General features: G+C 44.4%; 1 protein-coding gene across 6 annotated transcripts in view; it reads right to left on the bottom strand.

The window, feature by feature from the left end:
* Positions 1-288: 288 nt before the first annotated feature.
* Positions 289-22876, bottom strand: part of LOC130363031 (spermatogenesis-associated protein 7 homolog) — a 228185-nt gene continuing 205597 nt past the window's right edge. For all 6 annotated transcript variants that reach the window (XM_056568328.1, XM_056568329.1, XM_056568330.1 and 3 more), the window contains 3 exons: positions 20626-20703; positions 19008-19065; positions 289-1613 (listed from right to left, as the gene is read on the bottom strand). In XM_056568328.1, coding sequence (XP_056424303.1) covers positions 1464-1613; positions 19008-19065; positions 20626-20703 — 286 coding nt within the window. In that variant the 3' untranslated portion in view covers positions 289-1463. The remainder of the gene's footprint in view (positions 1614-19007; positions 19066-20625; positions 20704-22876) is intronic.

Genomic DNA, 22876 nt, shown 5'->3' on the forward strand with positions numbered 1-22876 from the left:
AATTTTACTTACATAAAAAACAAACCCCTAAAACCAAATAGTTTTTCTGAATAGGTTCTAATTAGAGATGAGCGAACTTACAGTAAATTCGATTTGTCACAAACTTCTCGGCTCGGCAGTTGATGACTTTTCCTGCGTAAATTAGTTCAGCCTTCAGGTGCTCTGATGGGCTGGAAAAGGTGGATACAGTCCTAGGAAAGAGTCTCCTAGGACTGTATCCACCTTTTCCAGCCCACCGGAGCACCGTAAAGCTGAACTAATTTATGCAGGAAAAGTCATCAACTGCTGAGCCGAGAAGTTCGTGACAAATCCAATTTACTGTAAGTTCGCTCATCTCTAATTCTAATGTACAGTAAATGGTGCCCCTAAAACTCATCCCGCAAAAAACAAGCTTTTTTCCCAGGAGACAATCTGTAAGAACCAAACCCTCACTAATTCTAATTGCAGCTTTTTTTAATATGTATTTTTATATAAAACCTCATCTTGTATTTAAACAGCCCTTTTTTATATAATTGTTCCTAATATTTGTAAATACACCAGTGCTGTACATATTTCTATGTCTTGTAGTTCTATGGGGGGATTTTTTAAAATTCTGGGACTAAATTGTATGATTCTGATCATGTCATATAAAGCACGAATTATGGATTTAACAAACCATGGATAAAAAAAAAGTTTCTAAACCAATAAGGCTAAGATCTTTTTATTATTGAAAATTTTTTGTTTTAACTTCTGTCTTGTTTCCAGAGATTTAGGGGGTTTTACCATTTGGTTGACTATCTGTACTTCTTAGTAAATAGTCGGGCGGACGTCCATTCCATCGGCAGAATTTACGCTGCGGCAATTCTGCAATGTTCATATAGATTTATACAGCTTGTATTGATTCTCAATGGAAACTGTGTAAATCTTCTTCTTAATATACAATATCTCTCATAATAAAGGGGTTGACATGTTCTCTGTCCAGAAAATCACATTTTATTAGCTCAAAATACAAGTTACACACGTAATCTATTCAGTGCCGGTAAATGTGCTACATATAGAAAGAAAAGTGAAATCACATCCGATACAATCACCAGTCATTGGTTTGTGCACTTGTCTATGTTTCGTACCCGCACTGTACTCTATTACTCTAATGCAGTGCTACACAGCGTTTGTTTGTACCCTGTAACCATGGAGAATAGGAGCTGTATACAGAAAACGGTAAGAAATTTAAGGAAAAAGTCTTCAGAGTTTTTTTCTTCAATTTTCTTAGCACTAAAACAATTAAAATAGATTTGAAAAGTCAACACGTAGAAATACTACAAATTTAACACTTTGATCAGATTACTTGCATTTTAAGCCAAAACATTTGAATTTGCATGAATGTGAAATTCTCTTTAGCGCATTCTAGCTGGGCTTTCCTGTCCTAATGCAGAATATATTTATTGTGAAAGATGAGGAAACCTTAGGACACTACGTCACAAGAGTCACTGGGCTTCTAAGAGTCGATGGAGATTTCTAGGTAGAGGACGATATCTGGAGCCGTATTGAGTCCCCTCATAGCTAATGGAAAAGTCTAACTTCACATTCCTTTCTAGTTCATCTCTCAGCTCCTGCACCAGAATCATCTTCTTTACCTGCAAAAACATAGAGATAGATTGAGTAATGCTTGGACTTTATGGCGAAACAAGAGTGTGCAGAAGTCTGAATAAAATTAGAAATTTGCTGCGTCGTTAAAGATCTCTCCTGTGTGGTGTAGTATAGAGGATCTCTCCTGTGTGGTGTAGTATAGGGGATCTCTCCCGTGTGGTGTAGTATGGAGGATCGCTCCTGTGTGGTGTAGTATGGAGGATCTCTCCTGTGTGGTGTAGTATAGAGGATCTCTCCTGTGTGGTGTAGTATAGAGGATCTCTCCTGTGTGGTGCAGTATAGATGATCTCTCCTGTGTGGTGTAGTATAGAGGATCTCTCCTGTGTGGTGTAGTATAGAGGATCTCTCCTGTGTAGTGTAGTATAGAGGATCTCTCCTGTGTGGTGTAGTATAGAGGATCTCTCCTGTGTGGTGTAGTATAGAGGATCTCTCCCGTGTGGTGTAGTATAGAGGATCTCTCCCGTGTGGTGTAGTATAGAGGATCTCTCCCGTGTGGTGTAGTATAGAGGATCTCTCCCGTGTGGTGTAGTATAGAGGATCTCTCCTGTGTGGTGTAGTATAGAGGATCTGTCCTGTGTGGTGTAGTATAGAGGATCTCTCCCGTGTGGTGTAGTATAGAGGATCTCTCCTGTGTGGTGTAGTATAGAGGATCTCTCCTGTGTGGTGTAGTATAGAGGATCTCTCCTGTGTTGTGTGGTGTAGTATAGAGGATCTGTCCTGTGTGGTGTAGTATAGAGGATCTGTCCTGTGTGGTGTAGTATAGAGGATCTGTCCTGTGTGGTGTAGTATAGAGGATCTCTCCCGTGTGGTGTAGTATAGAGGATCTCTCCTGTGTGGTGTAGTATATAGAGGATCTCTCCTGTGTGGTGTAGTATATAGAGGATCTGTCCTGTGTGATGTAGTATAGAGGATCTGTCCTGTGTGATGTAGTATAGAGGATCTGTCCTGTGTGGTGCAGTATAGAGGATCTGTCCTGTGTGGTGCAGTATAGAGGATCTCTCCTGTGTGGTGTAGTATAGAGGATCTCTCCTGTGTGGTGTAGTATAGAGGATCTCTCCTGTGTGGTGTAGTATAGGGGATCTCTCCCGTGTGGTGTAGTATAGGGGATCTCTCCCGTGTGGTGTAGTATAGGGGATCTCTCCCGTGTGGTGTAGTATAGGGGATCTCTCCCGTGTGGTGTAGTATAGGGGATCTCTCCCGTGTGGTGTAGTATAGGGGATCTCTCCCGTGTGGTGTAGTATAGGGGATCTCTCCCGTGTGGTGTAGTATAGGGGATCTCTCCCGTGTGGTGTAGTATAGGGGATCTCTCCCGTGTGGTGTAGTATAGGGGATCTCTCCCGTGTGGTGTAGTATAGGGGATCTCTCCCGTGTGGTGTAGTATAGAGGATCTCTCCCGTGTGGTGTAGTATAGAGGATCTCTCCCGTGTGGTGTAGTATAGAGGATCTCTCCCGTGTGGTGTAGTATAGAGGATCTCTCCCGTGTGGTGTAGTATAGAGGATCTCTCCCGTGTGGTGTAGTATAGAGGATCTCTCCCGTGTGGTGTAGTATAGAGGATCTCTCCCGTGTGGTGTAGTATATAGAGGATCTCTCCCGTGTGGTGTAGTATATAGAGGATCTCTCCCGTGTGGTGTAGTATATAGAGGATCTCTCCCGTGTGGTGTAGTATATAGAGGATCTGTCCCGTGTGGTGTAGTATATAGAGGATCTGTCCCGTGTGATGCAGTATAGAGGATCTGTCCTGTGTGGTGCAGTATAGAGGATCTGTCCTGTGTGGTGCAGTATAGAGGATCTGTCCTGTGTGCTGCAGTATAGAGGATCTCTCCTGTGTGCTGTAGTATAGAGGATCTCTCCTGTGTGGTGTAGTATAGAGGATCTCTCGTGTGTGGTGTAGTATAGAGGATCTCTCCTGTGTGGTGTAGTATAGAGGTTCTGTCCTGTGTGGTGTAGTATAGAGGATCTCTCCTGTGCGGTGTAGTATGGAGGATCTGTCCTGTGTGGTGTAGTATGGAGGATCTCTCCTGTGTGGTGTAGTATAGAGGATCTCTCCTGTGTGGTGTAGTATAGAGGATCTCTCCTGTGCGGTGTAGTATAGAGGATCTGTCCCGTGCGGTGTAGTATAGAGGATCTGTCCTGTGTGGTGTAGTATAGAGGATCTCTCCTGTGTGGTGTAGTATAGAGGATCTGTCCTGTGTGGTGTAGTATAGAGGATCTCTATACTACACCACACGGGAGAGATCCTCTATACTACACCACACGGGAGAGATCCTCTATACTACAGCACACAGGAGAGATCCTCTATACTACAGCACACAGGAGAGATCCTCTATACTGCACCACACAGGACAGATCCTCTATACTGCACCACACAGGACAGATCCTCTATACTGCACCACACAGAACAGATCCTCTATACTACATCACACAGGACAGATCCTCTATACTACATCACACAGGACAGATCCTCTACATACTAAACCACACAGGAGAGATCCTCTATATACTACACCACACAGGAGAGATCCTCTATACTACACCACACGGGAGAGATACTACACCTCTATACTACACCACACGGGAGAGATAGAGGTTCTGTCCTGTGTGGTGTAGTATAGAGGATCTCTCCTGTGTGGTGTAGTATAGAGGATCTCTCCTGTGTTGTGTGGTGTAGTATAGAGGATCTGTCCTGTGTGGTGTAGTATAGAGGATCTGTCCTGTGTGGTGTAGTATAGAGGATCTGTCCTGTGTGGTGTAGTATAGAGGATCTGTCCTGTGTGGTGTAGTATAGAGGATCTGTCCTGTGTGGTGTAGTATAGAGGATCTCTCCTGTGTGGTGTAGTATAGAGGATCTCTCCCGTGTGGTGTAGAATAGAGGATCTCTCCCGTGTGGTGTAGTATAGAGGATCTCTCCCGTGTGGTGTAGTATAGAGGATCTCTCCCGTGTGGTGTAGTATAGAGGATCTCTCCCGTGTGGTGTAGTATAGAGGATCTCTCCCGTGTGGTGTAGTATAGAGGATCTCTCCCGTGTGGTGTAGTATAGAGGATCTCTCCCGTGTGGTGTAGTATAGAGGATCTCTCCCGTGTGGTGTAGTATAGAGGATCTCTCCCGTGTGGTGTAGTATAGAGGATCTCTCCCGTGTGGTGTAGTATAGAGGATCTCTCCCGTGTGCTGTAGTATAGAGGATCTCTCCCGTGTGCTGTAGTATAGAGGATCTCTCCCGTGTGCTGTAGTATAGGGGATCTCTCCCGTGTGGTGTAGTATAGAGGATCTCTCCTGTGTGGTGTAGTATAGAGGATCTCTCCTGTGTGGTGTAGTATAGAGGATGTGTCCTGTGTGGTGTAGTATAGAGGATGTGTCCTGTGTGGTGCAGTATAGAGGATCTCTCCTGTGTGGTGCAGTACAGAGGATCTCTCCTGTGTGGTGTAGTACAGAGGATCTCTCCTGTGTGGTGTAGTATAGAGGATCTCACCTGTGTGGTGTAGTATAGAGGATCTCTCCTGTGTGGTGCAGTATAGAGGTTCTCTCCTGTGTGGTGCAGTATAGAGGATCTCACCTGTGTGGTGTAGTATAGAGGATCTCTCCTGTGTGGTGTAGTATAGAGGATCTGTCCTGTGTGGTGTAGTATAGAGGGATCTCTCCTGTGTGGTGTAGTATAGAGGATCTGTCCTGTGTGGTGCAGTATAGAGGATCTGTCCTGTGTGGTGCAGTATAGAGGATCTCTCCTGTGTGGTGTAGTATGGAGGATCTATCCTGTGTGGTGTAGTATGGAGGATCTCTCCCGTGTGGTGTAGTATAGAGGATCTCTCCCGTGTGGTGTAGTATAGAGGATCTCTCCCGTGCGGTGTAGTATAGAGGATCTCACCTGTGCGGTGTAGTATAGAGGATCTGTCCTGTGTGGTGTAGTATAGAGGATCTGTCCTGTGTGGTGTAGTATAGAGGATCTGTCCTGTGTGCTGTAGTATAGAGGATCTGTCCTGTGTGCTGTAGTATAGAGGATCTCTCCTGTGTGGTGCAGTACAGAGGATCTCTCCTGTGTGGTGTAGTATAGAGGATCTCTCCTGTGTGGTGTAGTATAGAGGATCTCACCTGTGTGGTGTAGTATAGAGGATCTCTCCTGTGTGGTGTAGTATAGAGGTTCTCTCCTGTGTGGTGCAGTATAGAGGATCTCACCTGTGTGGTGTAGTATAGAGGATCTCTCCCGTGTGGTGTAGTATAGGGGATCTCTCCCGTGTGGTGTAGTATAGAGGATCTCTCCCGTGTGGTGTAGTATAGAGGATCTCTCCTGTGTGGTGTAGTATAGAGGATCTCACCTGTGTGGTGTAGTATAGAGGATGTGTCCTGTGTGGTGTAGTATAGAGGATCTCTCCTGTGTGGTGTAGTATAGAGGATCTCTCCTGTGCGGTGTAGTATAGAGGATCTCTCCTGTGTGGTGTAGTATAGAGGATCTGTCCTGGGTGGTGTAGTATGGAGGATCTCTCCTGTGTGGTGTAGTATAGAGGATCTCTCCTGTGTGGTGTAGTATAGAGGATCTCTCCTGTGTGGTGTAGTATAGAGGATCTGTCCTGTGTGGTGTAGTATAGAGGATCTGTCCTGTGTGGTGTAGTATAGAGGATCTCTCCTGTGTGGTGTAGTATAGAGGATCTCTCCTGTGTGGTGTAGTATAGAGGATCTCTCCTGTGTGGTGTAGTATAGAGGATCTCTCCTGTATTGTGTAGTATAGAGGATCTCTCCTGTGTGGTGTAGTATAGAGGATCTCTCCTGTGTGGTGTAGTATAGAGGATCTCTCCTGTGTGGTGTAGTATAGAGGATCTCTCCTGTGTGGTGTAGTATAGAGGATCTCTCCTGTGTGGTGTAGTATAGAGGATCTGTCCTGTGTGGTGTAGTATAGAGGATCTCTCCTGTGTGGTGTAGTATAGAGGATCTCTCCTGTGTGGTGTAGTATAGAGGATCTCTCCTGTGTGGTGTAGTATAGAGGATCTCTCCTGTGTGGTGTAGTATAGAGGATCTGTCCTGTGTGGTGTAGTATAGAGGATCTGTCCTGTGTGGTGCAGTATAGATGATCTCTCCTGTGTGGTGTAGTATAGAGGATCTGTCCTGTGTGGTGTAGTATAGAGGATGTGTCCTGTGTGGTGTAGTATAGAGGATCTGTCCTGTGTGGTGTAGTATAGAGGTTCTGTCCTGTGTGGTGTAGTATAGAGGATCTCTCCTGTGTGGTGTAGTAGAGAGGATCTCTCTCCTATGTGGTGTAGTATAGAGGATCTCTCCTGTGTGGTGTAGTATAGAGGATCTCTCCTGTGTGGTGTAGTATAGAGGATCTGTCCTGTGTGGTGTAGTATAGAGGTTCTCTCCTGTGTGGTGTAGTATAGAGGATCTCTCCTGTGTGGTGTAGTATAGAGGTTCTGTCCTGTGTGGTGTAGTATAGAGGATCTCTCCTGTGTGGTGTAGTATAGAGGTTCTCTCCTGTGTGGTGTAGTATAGAGGATCTCTCCTGTGTGGTGTAGTATAGAGGATGTGTCCTGTGTGGTGTAGTATAGAGGATCTGTCCTGTGTGGTGTAGTATAGAGGATCTGTCTTGTTTGGTGTAGTATAGAGGTTCTGTCAGTTGTTCTAACATGATTGTCTTGACATGTCAGATATATATATATATTCTCATTGAACAAAAACAATAATGCAACCGATAAATATGAGATTGCTGTAAAACTCTGCATGCAGTTATATCATATATGTAATATGTACAGGTAGGATTAGACACTGGCGATTTCCACAAGAGGGCATAAGAGTGCTTCCTCCGCTGCCCTTTTAAAAGGCTCTCGGAGGCTACTTTTGGGCAATGTAGCTCTTGGTTGACAGGTAAAGGGGAGCATCACTAGTCTGAGAAAACCACGATGGTCATTTCTATCCATCTATAACCCCTTCAATTACACCCCTTGTCTCTTCGTTACACCCCCTATTTCTCTCCACTACAAACCTCTGTTGCCCATTGACGTGGTGGAATTTCTGAGCGGAATCCAGTACAAAAATTAATCTCGGAATTTCCTTATGCAGCAGACTCCCAATGTATTTCATGTGACTCTGCTGCCCCGTGCACACGGCAGAATTTCCGCTCTGCAGAAAGATTGTCAGTTCTTTCTGCGGAATCCACTCGGAAATGCATTGACAACTATGGAGACGGTTCCTCTCCGAGTAGTCATAGTGCCGGCTTAGGGTCTATTCACACGGTAGAATTTTCGTTTGCGGAATTCCGCCTCAAATTAAATCCCATAGATTTCTATGGGATTCCGCACTCCCATTCACACTTCTGAATTTCCGCTTGCGGAAATTCAGAAGTGTGAATGGGAATGCGGAATCTCATAGAAGTTTATGGGAATGCGGAATCTCATAGAAGTAAACGGAAATTCAGAAGTGTTAATGGGAGTGTGGAATCTCATAGAAGTCTATGGGCTTTAATTTGAGGCGGAATTCCGGAAGCAGAAATCCTGCCTTGTGAATAGACCCTAAGCCGCCACTATGACTACTCGGAGAGGCACCGTCCCCATAGTTGTCAATGCATTCTTGTTCCTCCATGTAAATGGATCATTACCATCACCCTTGTCTATAGGGAATGTCCCCAAACAAATTAACACTGTAAACACTGACGCCATAGTGCCAGACTGTATAGGGATATGTCACCTTGACAAAGAAAATAGTGGCATCTGGTTGTTTATGTATTTATACTTTTATGTATTGATCACTGGTTGAAGAGTCATATCCAGTCTAGCTCTATGTTCTGGTCTCCCATCATGCACCATCAAGAAATAAGTATTATTTGTATTTCATTTATTTATTTATTATTAACTGGTGCCAGAAAGTTAAACAGATTTGTAAATGACTTCTATTAAAAAAAAATCTTAATCCTTCCAGTACTTATTAGCTGCTGAATACTACAGAGGAAATTATTTTCTTTTTGGAACACAGTGCTCTCTGCTGACATCTCTGTCCATTTTAGGAACTGTCCAGAGCAGCATATGTTTGCTATGGGGATTTTCTCCGACTCTGGACAGTTCTTAAAATGGAAAGAGATGTCAGCAGAGAGCACTGTGCTCGTGATGTCAGCAGAGAGCACTGTGTTCCAAAAAGAAAAGAATTTCCACTGTAGTATTCAGCAGCTAATAAGTACTGGAAGGATTAATATTTTTTTTAATAGAAGTCATTTACAAATCTGTTTAACTTTCTGGCACCAGTTGATTAAAAAAAAAAAAAAGTTTTCCACCAGAGTACCCCTTTAAAGGGGTACTTCAGTAGTACCAGAAAGTTAAACAGAGTTGTAAATTACTTCTATTTAAAAATCTTAATCCTTCCAGTACTTATTAGCTGCTGAATACTACAGAGGAAATTATTTTCTTTTTGGAACACAGTGCTCTCTGCTGACACCTCTGTCCATGTCAAGAACTGTCCAGAGCAGGAGAGGTTTGCGATGGGGATTTGCTCCTACTCTGGACAGTTCCTGACATGTAGAGGAAAGAAAAGAGACGGAGGCGCTCCTTGTGGAGTAAAATCACTAAAGTGTGGGGGGAGGGTAGGGGGAAGAATCACCGCTCACCTGACATAGTTGTGTAGCCCATACACAACAATGGTAATCGTGTGGATAATAATCCGGATCTGCAGCCTTCCTGATGTAGGACAATGGTAAACAGGGCGGGGCTTCTGGTTCAGGAATTCATCGGCGCTGACCGGGAGAAGGACATCAGACAGGTAGGATACCTTCACAGAGCGTTTTATTTTGCATAATGCAACGCGTTTCACCACGCATGCTTGGCTTCATCAGGCATCGGATGCCTGATGAAGCCACGCATGCGTGGTGAAACGCGTTGCATTATCCAAAATAAAACCCTCTGTGAAGGTATCCTACCTGTCTGATGTCCTTCTCCCGGTCAGCACCGATGAATTCCTGAACCAGAAGCCCCGCCCTGTTTACCAGTTCCTGACATGGACAACTAAACGGCTGTCCAGGCATACTGGGAATTGAAGTTTTGCAACATCTGGAGGGCCACAGTTTGGGACCACTGCTCTATAGAGTCTGGGTATTGTTCTAGCTATCTCGGTCTGGTTCAGTAGAACCCTCAGGAGGTCCGCTTACTGCTATGATACGGGGTATTGTTATAGTCATCCAGGCTTGGTTCAGTCGGACCCCCGGAGATCTCAGTATTCTGTACACTTTGGCATTTGTCACTACTTTTATTATTTTTCTACAATAATAACTTTGCAGCCGGCAGCAGCTTCTGGAATTTTCCAGTAAAGAATAAATTCTCTTACTTTCCCGCAATTTATTTACTTCTTATTCCACCTGGAGGACGCAGACCCTTTGCCCTTTCCGCTATAAGACGTAAATAATTGCATTGATGCCCGTGTCACATAGCTGACACCTCCTTGGCCGCGTCTCCTACAGGTCACATGTTCACGTCCCATCTACAGGAGAATCGCAACTCCGGGATTCAGCAGGCGAGGGCCGCGTTCTGCATCATTTATTTCCTCTCTTTTGGCAATGCTCCATTATTTTAACCATTTTTTTAAATCATTATTATTATTACATTTTGCACTGAGAATTTTCCTTCCTCAGCCGCACAGTCTCAGAGAACGTCTACTAATGTATTAAAGTGGCGGTCTCCAACCGGGGGGGGCACAAATACAATTCCAGGCCTGCCGTATCAGCTGCGGACTGTCAGGGCATGCGGGAAAATGTTGTTTTGCAACAGCTGGGGAGCCCTTGTTTGGAAACTAATGTGTGAATGTTTACGTTTTGAAAAAAAAATTGCAATTTAATTCAATGTTTAAAAGGGAAACATTTAAAATTTAAAGGGGCCGTACGCAAACAGTCTGTAGAGCTACGCCCTTACACAAGCACTCTGGGGGGAAAATAAGTAAAAATAAATAAATAAAAATATTAATTTTACATATATATATCTATATATATATATATATATTTTTTTTTATTTATTTATTTTTTTTTATTGGTTATATAGTGCAACATAGACTATTATTAGAGAATAATATAGAGGTTCTTGTGTATGCATTGTGCTTACCTCTTTACGCTAACGTGGCAGGCATGATTTTATAGCCATACTAAATGCAATTCCATCACTGAAATGATATTCTAATGTGGCCGAGATTTTCCATGAATCCTCTGCAGACAGAGGGTGTGGAGTCTGATCACTGCACCTGGTCATCAAATTAGGCTCCTGCTGCTGGAGTTCAGCCGAGTGAAATGATTAGACTCCTAAATGGGTTGAGGTCAGTTCACATTACGTGTAATTTTTATATTTTTACTTTATTTATTTTTAAATTGCCATTGGGGAAATCTTTTGACCTTTCTTTTCCAAAAGGCCTGTGAAACATGAAAGAAGCGATCTGATTGGTTGCTATAGGCAACTCAACAATTTTTCCTCTGGACAGGTCTTGATAAATCTCCCCCATGTTCTTTACATTGTGTTCACACTTTGAATTTTTGCAGCATTTTGGCTGTTTTGCACTGATTTTCCACAATGACACCCTTTACCGTGAGTTGCACAATTGCGGTACAATATCTTCATTTATTGTGGATTTTGGAAAAAAATCTGAGAAAAAACTGCAAGGTGTATAACTTCTATTTATCCTGATCCCATATTGATAGCAGTAGTATACAGATAAAGCTGGAGGGGAAGTGTATAACTACAATATAGCCTGATCTCAGAGAGAGGGCAGCAGTATATAGCTAGAGCTTGAGGGGAGGTGTATAATTACTATATATCCTAATCTCAAAAAGATAGCAGCAGCAGTATACAGATAGAGCTGAAGGGGGAGGTGTATAACTACTATATATCCTGATCCCAAAAAGATAGCAGCAGCAGTATACAGATAGAGCTGGAGGGGAGGAGTATAACTATTATATATCCTGATCCCATAGAGACAGCAGCAGTATACAGATAGAGCTGAACGGAAGGTGTATAACTACTACATATCCTGATCCCAAAAAGATAGCAGCAGCAGTATACACATAGAGCTGGGGGGGAGGAGTATAACCACTATATATCCTGATCCCATAGAGACAGCAGCAGTATACAGACAGAGCTGCAGGGGAGGAGTATAACTACAATATATATACTGATCCTATAGAGATAGATGGAACAGTATACAGATAGAGCTGGAGGGGTGGAGTATAACCACTAAATATCCTGAGCCCATAGAGACAGCAGCAGTATACAGATCAAGCTGGAGGTGAGTATAGCTACTATATATCCTAATCCCATAGATATAGCAGCAGTATACAGAGAGCTGAGAGGGGAGGAGTGTTACTACTAAATATCCTGATCACATGGAGGCAGCAGCATGTAGCTAGAGCTGGAGGGGAGGAGTATAACTACTATATATACTGATCATATAGAGAAAGCAGCAGTATACAGATAGAGCTGGAGGGGAGAAGTGCACACATGCGATTACATGACCCAGTTACAACAATGAAACCTATGGATGCAGCTGTGCTGTAATGTAGACGATGGCGCTGTAGGACTAGTGATAGTGAGTATGCATGATAGGGGCAGAATGAGATATTTCATCAAGATATTTTATAGCCTTCAAGGGGAGTCACTTATGAAGGTAAGTGATGGCATAACGCTGATCTATTCCTCAGCCGTGGGTATGCTGGGAGTTGTAGTATTGTGTGGAGAACCTCAGTTCAGAGACCAGCGTACCATACTATAGATTAACCCTATATCTGTAGTTGGCATTTGTAAGGGCACTGTGGTGAAACCATGGCTACAACCAATGAGAAGTCTTCGCTGGGTTATGGTGGCTGGCGGGGACTGTTACATATAGGGTCCTTGTGATTCTATCATATACGGAACTAATCAGGATTCTGGAGGGAATTCTTTAGTTGGGGCACAATGGAGGGCATGGGCAGCTTTATTAACACTGTAGCTTGTCTTCTCAAGGGGGGCACTCTGGCTTAATAAGGACACTGATTTACCCTCTTGTGGGGTCACCTATGTCAGAGTTGGGTAGCATCTGGGGTTGCCACCTGGCCGGTATATTACTGGCACAGCCGGTATTTTGGACACCCTGCCGGTATTTTTATATTAAAATACCGGCAATACAATGGCCGGTATTTATCCAACCAATCCCCCAACTCCCGGAATGTTGCACCATAACCTATACCAGTGTTTCCCAACCAGAGCGTCTCCAGCTGTTGCAAAACTACAACTCCCAGCATGCCCGGACAGCCGTTGGCTGTCCGGGCATGCTGGGAGTTGTAGTTTTGCAACAGCTGGAGGCACCCCTGGTTGGGAAACACTGACCTATAATATTTACTACTATATAGTCCAACATGCTGGGAGTTGCAGTTTTGCAACAGCTGGAGGCACCCCTGGTTGGGAAACACTGACCTATGCTATATACTACTATATAGTTCAACATGCTGGGAGTTGCAGTTTTGCAACAGCTGGAGGCACCCCTGGTTGGGGTGCACTGACCTATACTATATACTACTATATAGTCCAACATGCTGGGAGTTGTAGTTTTGCAACAGCTGGGGGCACCCCTGATTGGGAAACACTGACTTATACTATATACTACTATATAGTCCAACATGCTGGGAGTTGTAGTTTTGCAACAGCTGGAGGCACCCCTGATTGGGAAACACTGACCTATACTATATAGTCCAACATGCTGGGAGTTGTGGTTTTCGTTTGGGGCAGGTGCTGAGCTACAAGCTGTAACAGAGCATGCTGGGATAAAAAAAAAAAACAATCAAAAAATTACATCAGAAAAAAAAATGGTACTGTTAAAACTACAGATCGCAAAAAAAAAGAAAAAAAAATACATTTATAGAGGTCAGAATAGGACAAAATTTCCCCCGCATGTGTGTATCCTGTGATGTCACGCATATATAATTAATTATGCTAATTAGCATGGCCGGTATTTGCAACCCTAGTAGCATCTATTCTCGGTCTCAGAATGTGAAGGGTATACATTACTCATCTCACCTTCTTCATATACAAGGAGGGTGTATAAATATACAATCCTTGGAAGGAACGTCCCGGGTGAGATGGAACGGAGCACCATATCATCATTCTGCATATATATGAAGTGACGGCCATTCAGGTCAGCAATACAGACCTCACCTGTACATGAAGATAACCTGATCCTGGAACAGAACATCCTGTGACTTATGTGTCCTCTTGAATGAGCCTATGACTGCCTAGTGTTGCAGCAATCAGGGAGCCGACAATGAATTGCTGAATCACTAGATCAGTGTTTCCCAACCTGTCTGCATCAAAACTACAACTCCCAGCATGCCCGGACAGAATTTGTCTGGGAATGTATACCGAGCCAGAGATCTCTCCAGAAGGAAACAATACCCATGTGCAGACAGTTTCAGAGTTTTGCTGTAGTATAACACTCATCATCCCTGTGGTCAGTTTTAGTGTTTGATAAATTAAATATTTCTGGCTACCTGCAGCCACAACTAGGGGGATCTAACTACATATAAATGTATACAGCTTGTATTGAACTCAGTGGGAACCGTATACATCTTCTTCTACAATTAGCATCACTGTCACAATGGCTAACAGTAGCCCTGGCGGCTGCTGTTAGCCATTATGACAGTGTTTTTCAGCCAGTCTGCCTCCAGCTGTGACCAAAATACATCTCCCAGGATGCCCTGTACACTACCAATGTGGTAGGTCCTCAAAGAGACAGATGGCCACTGGTACTCTTCTCTGTAAAAAATTATTTTCTACTACTTAAAGGGGAACAAAATGTATCCCCTATCCGGTGGATAAGGGATAAATGTCTGATTTCAGGGGGTCTGACCTCTGGCACCCCCATCAATCTCCTCATCCTCCGAGCACTTACATGTCCTCGGAGCACTCTGACCCCCACCTGCTGAGACGAGCAGGAGCCGCGGTCTGCTTAACCAATCACCTGCTGAGAGAGGACCCTGTCTTAGCTGGTGATTGGCTGAGCTGTCTGTCTCACAAGCGCATCTTCACAGGTGGAGGCCGGAGTGCTGAAGGAGTTTTGTAAGCATATCGGCAATCACGGGGCCCCCTACAGGAAATTGCGGGTGTCCCAGCAATCGGACCCTCAGTGACTTATTTTACTTCGTTAGGCGACATCACTATTAATGTGGCGACACCTGTTAATCCTGTTTCTGTTTGCAACAAATAACATGTAACATAATATTTATTTATAGCAGATTATTAAGGTTGCTTATCCCCATTTTGACCCCCTAAATAGTGCCCCATAGATTTTTTTTCCCTTCGCTCTATAAGGCTGTGTTCATATAATGTTTTTATCAATACAGGACCGTATACGGCTGGGGGGGGAGCAAAAAACGGGCGCTCCCGTATCCCAACCATATGTGGCCCATATATAATTCATTTCCATGAGCCGACCGGAGTGAAACGCTGACTCCAGTCGGCTCATTTTTGCCCTGTACACGGTTTTCCCACCGGACCTAAAACAGTGGTACACTATGGTTTTCGGTCCAGTGGAAAAACCGCATACGGGGTAAAAAAAATGAGCAAACCAGAGTCAGCGTTTCACTCCGGTCGGCTCATTGAAATGGATTATATACGGGCCGCATCTGGCTGGGATACGGGAGCGCCTGGTTTTAGCTCCCCCAGCCGTATACGGTCCTGTATTGGTAAAAACGTAATGTGAACCCAGCCTAACAGAAAACGTACAGCAAACAGCAAGTACCTGGTGTAACTGCTGACGTTTGGCCCTTCTGCTCTTTGCAGGTGACATTTCCGAGACATCGTCAATGTGACAAATTACACACTTTTCCTGCTGCATTTCTGTACAAGTACTTGTTATATCTGACCTTTCCCATGCTTGTTATTCTGTGTTATCTCAGAGCTGATTAGAAGCTACATCTCCGCAGACAGTGCTCCGCTATAAGGACTCTTTGATGTCCAGGAGGACAAGTGACATGTTGTCCCCTGGTCTAATTTGTTGCTGCTAACAATGTGGATCTCCTGGGTGATCTGACTACTGAGATATAGAGCCGTGTACACACCGCAGCTCTGAGATCTGCGTCATACAGGTAATGTGTGACTAGGGGGAATATCATCTAATGGGTGTCAACCAGTTGTGAGAATGGGGTTTCATAGGCCCATCAGAGAAGATCCTTCTGAGGGTCTATCCTTTACCAGTGGTCTCAAACTGTGGCCCCTCAAGATGTTGCATGCAGGAAGTTGGAGTATTGCAACATCTGAAGGGCCACAGCTTGAGACCACTGGTCTAGACAGACCCCATACACATACACTTCCATTGGAAACTTTCTGGTTGCTATGGATAATAGATACCAAATGAAGATCATTATTCTAAGATGGTGGTTGCATCCTGTACTACCTCCTGTGTGACCATCCCCATGCTTACGTAAAGTAGTCTGCTAACCAATTAGAATGCTTACACAATGGATATATCTTGTGTGTACCTAAGACAATAAATAAGAGAACCATTTTGACTCAGTTCTGTGTCAATGTGTTTTTTTTCTCCGTGCACGTATTACCTAATTTGGAGCAGGACATCAACCTAGAGCGGTCACTTGGAATGCATCCAAAACATGGTCATTGGATAGATGATCACTAAGATCAAGTAGGTTATTTCTAAACTATTCCATAGGAAATAGAATTCAGTGGTCGGCTCCAATGTCGTTTGTCTTCTGTTGGACCCTTGGAGGTAAATTATTGGACAGAATCTGGGCCCAAAGGAGGATCCTCTGATATTCTTACATGCCAGACCAACCTTGTTCCCAACTAGTGAATAACGTTCCGTACAAAATCAACCTGGCTACTTTCTTCCAAAAAGTGTCCATGAGTGACATCTAGTATAGTAGATCATTGAGGCAACCTGGAATGTTCTGCAATACTGCAAACAACCTGTGAACAGTCTTTGCGCTCTTTTTTGGAAAAGGCAGCCATGTTCTACTAGCGCCGGAGAACCCTTTTAACCTTCTACCTTCCCTTCATATGTATCCTTTTCTGGTTTAACCCGATAGACGTGTAACATTTGTTCCGTAACGTCTTGCAATCTTCAAGATGATGCTTGAAGTGTCTTTGTCTATTCGTGAGAAGACTAGAAAGTAGCTTGAGACTCTTGAGCCCCAGAGCAAAAGTCACATTTACCAATGTTGGTATCACATGCCACCATATATGATCTAAATAACCATCTAAATCAGTGGTCCCCAATCCAGTCCTTAAAGGGGTACTCCGGTGCTTAGACATCTTATCCCCTATCCAAAGGATAGGGGATAAGATGCCTGATCGCGGGAGTCCTGCCGCTGGGGCCCCCCGGGATCTTGCCCGCGGCACCCAGTTTGTAATCAGTCGCCGAAGCGTGTTTTCGCTCCAGGTCTGATTACCGACGACTACAGGGCCGGCGGCATGTGACGTCACGCTCCGCACCTCAATGCAAGCCTACGGGAGGGGGCGTGATAGCTGTCACGCCCCCTCCCATAGACTTGCATTGAGGGGTGGAGCATGATGTCACACGCCGCCGGCCCTGTGGTCGTCAATAATCAGACCCTAACACGCTACGGGGACTGATTACAAACAGGGTGCCGCATGCAAGATCCCGGGGGTCCCCAGCAGCGGGACTCCCGCGATCAGGCCTCTTATCCCCTATCCTTTGGATAAGGGATAAGATGTCTAAGCACCGGAGAACCCCTTTAACCCCTTAAGGACGCAGGACGTAAATGTACGTCCTGGTGAGGTGGTACTTAACGCACCAGGACGTACATTTACGTCCTAAGCATAACCGCGGGCATCGGAGCGATGCCCGTGTCATGCGCGGCTGATCCCGGCTGCTAATCGCAGCCAGGGACCCGCCGGCAATGGCCGACGCCCGCGATCTCCCGGGCGTCCGCCATTAACCCCTCAGGTGCCGGGATCAATACAGATCCCGGCATCTGCGGCGGTTCGCGATTTAAATGAACGATCGGATCGCCCGCAGCGCTGCTGCGGGGATCCGATCATTCATAACGCCGCACGGAGGTCCCCTCTCCTTCCTCCGTGCGGCTCCCGGCGTCTCCTGCTCTGGTCTGTGATCGAGCAGACCAGAGCAGAAGATCGCCGATAACACTGATCTGTTCTATGTCCTATACATAGAACAAATCAGTATTAGCAATCATGGTATTGCTATGAATAGTCCCCTATGGGGACTATTCAAGTGTAAAAAAAAATTTAAAAAAATTTAAAAGTAAAAGTAAAAAAATAGTGAAAAATCCCCTCCCCCAATAAAAAAGTAAAACGTCAGTTTTTTCCTATTTTACCCCCAAAAAGCGTAAAAAAACATTTTTTATAGACATATTTGGTATCGCCGCGTGCGTAAATGTCCGAACTATTAAAATAAAATGTTAATGATCCCGTACGGTGAACGGCGTGAACGAAAAAAAATTTAAAAAGTCCAAAATTCCTACTTTTTTAATACATTTTATTAAAAAAAAAATTATAAAAAATGTATTAAAAGTTTTTTATATGCAAATGTGGTATCAAAAAAAAGTACAGATCATGGCGCAAAAAATTAGCCCCCATACCGCCACTTATACGGAAAAATAAAAAAGTTAGAGGTCATCAAAATAAAGGGATTATAAACGTACTAATTTGGTTAAAAAGTTTGTGATTTTTTTTAAGTGCAACAATAATATAAAAGTATATAATAATGGGTATCATTTTAATCGTATTGACCCTCAGAATAAAGAACACACGTCACTTTTACCATAAATTGTACGGCGTGAAAACAAAACCTTCCAAAATTAGCAAAATTGCGTTTTTCGTTTTAATTTCCCCACAAAAATAGTGTTTTTTGGTTGCGCCATACATTTTATGATATAATGAGTTATGTCATTGCAAAGGACAACTGGTCGCGCAAAAAACAAGCCCTCATACTAGTCTGTGGATGAAAATATAATAGAGTTATGATTTTTAGAAGGCGAGGAGGAAAAAATGAAAACGTAAAAATTAAATTGTCAGAGTCCTTAAGGCCAAAATGGGCTGAGTCCTTAAGGGGTTAAATGGGCACTCATTAAAACTAATTTTTGCTATTGCACTCACTATGGTAAATAAAAAATTTGGGGTTAAAAAAAATGAAATTCTCTGTTTTATGTGTGTTTAAAAAAAGCTGCCACTAGGTGTCACCCTTCTTGTCCAGAGCACATTTTCCACCATCTCTTGCACAGACTTTGGCCTCCTGCTGGATTGGTAGAAGTCCAAAATCAGGAAATGCTGAAGGGGGGGGGGGTGCATCCTTAGCCAATCATCTCTGGACTGTGTGTAGCAGAGTGAGGGAGGAAGTTCTCCCCTGTATGGCTTCATCAGCTAAAGGCAACCTTACCATCACAAAAAAACAATTAAAGCAATGGCCTACCTCATCAAGGTGCGGATGCTTTCGAAGAAGGTGGTCCTGAATTACACGCTCCATGGCGCTGAAGAAATTTTATTAGAGAAGAAGAATTAACAACACTTTAATGGTAAGAGACCTTCTAATGTACAAAAGGTATACCTACTCTTATCTACTCATTAAAGGGGTACTCTACTGGAAAAAAAAATTTTTTAATCAACTGGTGCCAGGAAGTTAAACAGATTTGTAAATTACTTCTATTTAAAAAATCTTAATCATTCCAGTACTTATCAGCTGCAGTATGATCCACAGGAAATTCTTTTCTTTCTGAATTTCCTTTCTTTCTGACCACAGTGCTCTCTGCTGACACCTCTGTCCATTTTAGGAACTGTCCAGAGCAGGAGAGGATTTCTATGAGGATTTTCTCCTACTCCAGACAGTTCCTAAAATGTACAGAGATGTCAGCAGAGAGCATTGTGGTCAGACAGAAAGGAAATTAAAAAAGAAAAGAACTTCCTGTGGATCATAACAGTAGCTGATATGTACTGGAAGTATTAAGATTTTTTAATAGAAGTAATTTGCAAATCTGTTTAACTTTCTGGCACCAGTTGATTAAACATTTTTTTTTTTTTAAATCAACTGGTGCCAGAAAGTTAAACAGATTTGTAAATTACTTCTATTTAAAAATCTTAATCCTTCCAGTACTTATCAGCTGCTGTATATTACAGAAAAAGTTATTTTCTTCTTCAATTTCCTTTCTGTCTTAACACAGTGCTCTCTGCTGACACCTCTGTCCATTTTAGGAACTGTCCAGAGTAGGAGAGGTTTGCTATGGGTATTTACTCCTGCTTTGAATAGTTTCTGACATGGACAAAGGTGATAGCAACGCACTGTGGACTGAAAGAAAGGAAATTCAAAAAGAAAAGAACTTCCTGTGGATCATACAGCAGCTGATATGTAATGGAAGGAATAAAGGGGTACTCCGGTGGAAAACTTTTTTTTTTTTTTTTTTTTTTAAATCAACTGGTGCCAGAAAGTTAACAGATCTGTAAATTACTTCTATAAAAAAAATCTTTACCCTTCCAGTACTTATTAGCAGCTATGTGCTATAGAGGAAATAATTTTCTTTTCGAATTTCTTTTTTATCTTGTCCACAGTGCTCTCTGCTGACACCTGATGCCCGTATCAGGAAATGTCCGGAGCATGAGAAAATCCCCATAGCAAACCTATGCTGCTCTGGACTGTTCCTGACACGGACAGAGGTGTCAGCAGAGAGCACTGTGGACGAGACAAAAAATTAATTCACAAGGAAAAGAATTTCCTCTGTAGCATGCAGCTGCTAATAAGTACTGAAAGGATTGAGTTTTTTAATAGAAGTAATTTACAAATCTGTTTAACTTTCTGGCACCAGTTGATTTAAAAAAAAAAAATGTTTTCCAGTGGAATACCCCTTTAAAGCAGTGGTCTCCAAATTTTGGCCCTCCAGCTGTTGCAGAACTACAACTCCTAGCATGCCCCGACAGCCAAAGGCTGTCGGGGCATGGTAGGAGTTGTAGTTCTGCAACAGCAGGAGGGCCACTGTTTGGAGACCACCTCTTTGAAAGAAAGAGAAAGTCTTCTGCAGACTATAGAACAATGTTCCTACCTATTGGACCTGCAGCCTCTTAGTATGATGTCATTGGTGAGGTCTTCAAGAAAACGGAGATACTTAAGATCTTCTTCCCTGTCAATAGAAAGAAATGTTTTCCAGTTCTACAATGCTGAGGGTGATAGTTTTCTAAGAGGTGGAGATAAACATGAACAAATTCAAAATAGGGGGGCGCTGTTGTATTGTAATCTAGGATAAACACTGGTTTCAGGCAGTGGTGAAAAGCGGTAATGCACCTTACAAATGAAACGTAAACTTTAAGAACATTAATATAGTATTTTGGTAAAATGGTAGAGCCGTCATTTTACTAACAGAGCTAAGATATTGCATAATATATCACATTGGTCAAAAGTTTTCATACAAGAAGCCCCTTGAAGGAACAATGCAGCCTCAACTGATACACTGTGTGATGTCCGGGGTAGGTCCTGAGGGGACGGTCTCTGACACAGGGATCCAGAGAACAAAAACGAGAATCCCTGTGTCATGTTTCACCAGCTCTGGGCCCTAGATCATGTACCACCCCCTGGGTTCTCTGGTCATGTTCCACCCCCTAGGCCCTCAAGCCATGCTCTGCTTCTCTAGACCTTCAGGTCATTCTCTGTCCCTAGGCCCTCAGATCAGTTTCTGATCTGGTCCTTAGACCCTCAAATCATGCTGCACCCCCCCCCTTGACTCTTAGGGTACGATTTACCTCCCATAGACCCTCATGTCATGCTCTGCCCATAGAAGTCCTCAAATCATGTTTGACCCCCCAGACCCTCAGTTCTTGATCTGTCCCCAGGATCCTTAGGTCATGCTCTGCCTTTCTGGACCCTCAGGTCATGCTCCACTCCCTAAACCCTCAGGTTATGCTCTGCCATAGACACTGAGCAGAGGCGGACACAGAGAGCAGAGGGCCCTGTGCAAAGAATGTGCCCCCCCCCCCCCCATATGTCAATTGTTCATCCTCCATGTCTCATTCTCTCCCCCCCCCCCCATATCTTATCTCCCGGTAGTTAGGTTTGGAGGTGTATAGGCAGGTAGTCCCCCTCAGACTAGACCCCCCTCCCTCTGAAGGCAGGTAGTCCCCCCCCCAATTAGTCCCCCCAGTAGGCAGGTAGTCCCCCCAGATCAGGCACCACCCCCAGTAGCCAGGTAGTACCCCCAGATCAGACCCCCCAGTAGGCAGGTAGTACTCCCAGATTAATCCCACCCCACTAGACAGGTAGTACCCCCAGATTAACCCCCCCCCTCCGGTAGGCAGGTAGTACCCTCAGATTATCCCCCAGTAGACAGGTAGTACCCGCAGATTATCCCCCCCCCCCAGTAGGCAGGTAGTACTCCCAGATTACCCCCCAGTAGGCAGGTAGTTACCAGAGATTAACCCCCAGTAGACAGGTAGTAACCCCAGATTAACCCCCCAGTAAACAGGTAGTACCCCCAGATTAGAACCCCCAGTAGATAGGTAGTACCCCCAGATTGACCCCATTAGACAGGTAGTACCCCCAGATTAGCCCCTCCAGTAGGCAGGTAGTACCCCCAGATTAACCCCAAGAAGTAGGTAGTACCCCCAGATTAACCCCCAGTAGGCAGGTGGTACCCCCAGATTAGACACCCCCCAGTAGGCAGGTGGTACCCCCAGATTAGACCTTTCCAGTAGGCAGGTAGTACTCCCAGATTAGACCCCCACCCCTGGATTAACCCCCAGTAGGCAGATGGTACCCCCAGATTAGACACCCCCCGCAGTAGGCAGGTGGTACCCCCAGATTAGACCCTTCCAGTAGGCAGGTAGTACCCCCAGATTAGACCCCCACCTCTGTAGAAAGGTAGTACCCCCAGATTAACCCCCCGTAGACAGACAGTACCCCCAGATTAGATCCCCCCCAGTAGACAGGTAGTACAACCCCCCCCCCCCCCCCCCCCCCCCCCCCCCCGGTAGACAGGTAGTATCCCAGATTAGACCCCTTCCCCCCAAGTAGACAAGTAGTACCCCCAGATTAACCCCCTTTCCCCCAAGTAGACAGGTAGTACCCCCAGATTACCCCCCTTTCCCCCAAGTAGACAGGTAGTACCCCCAGATTACCCCCCCCCCCAATAGGCAGGTAGTACCCCAGGATTAGCCCCCAGTAGATAGGTAGTTCCCCCAGATTAACCCCCAGAAGGCAGGTGGTACCCCCAGATTAACCCCCCAGTAGACAGGTAGTACCAACAGATTAGACCCCCTTCCCCCCAAGTAGACAGGCTGTGCCCCCAGATTCACCCCCCGCCC

This window comes from Hyla sarda, chromosome 3, assembly GCF_029499605.1.
Source record: "Hyla sarda isolate aHylSar1 chromosome 3, aHylSar1.hap1, whole genome shotgun sequence".
Taxonomy (NCBI): Eukaryota; Metazoa; Chordata; class Amphibia; order Anura; family Hylidae; genus Hyla; species Hyla sarda.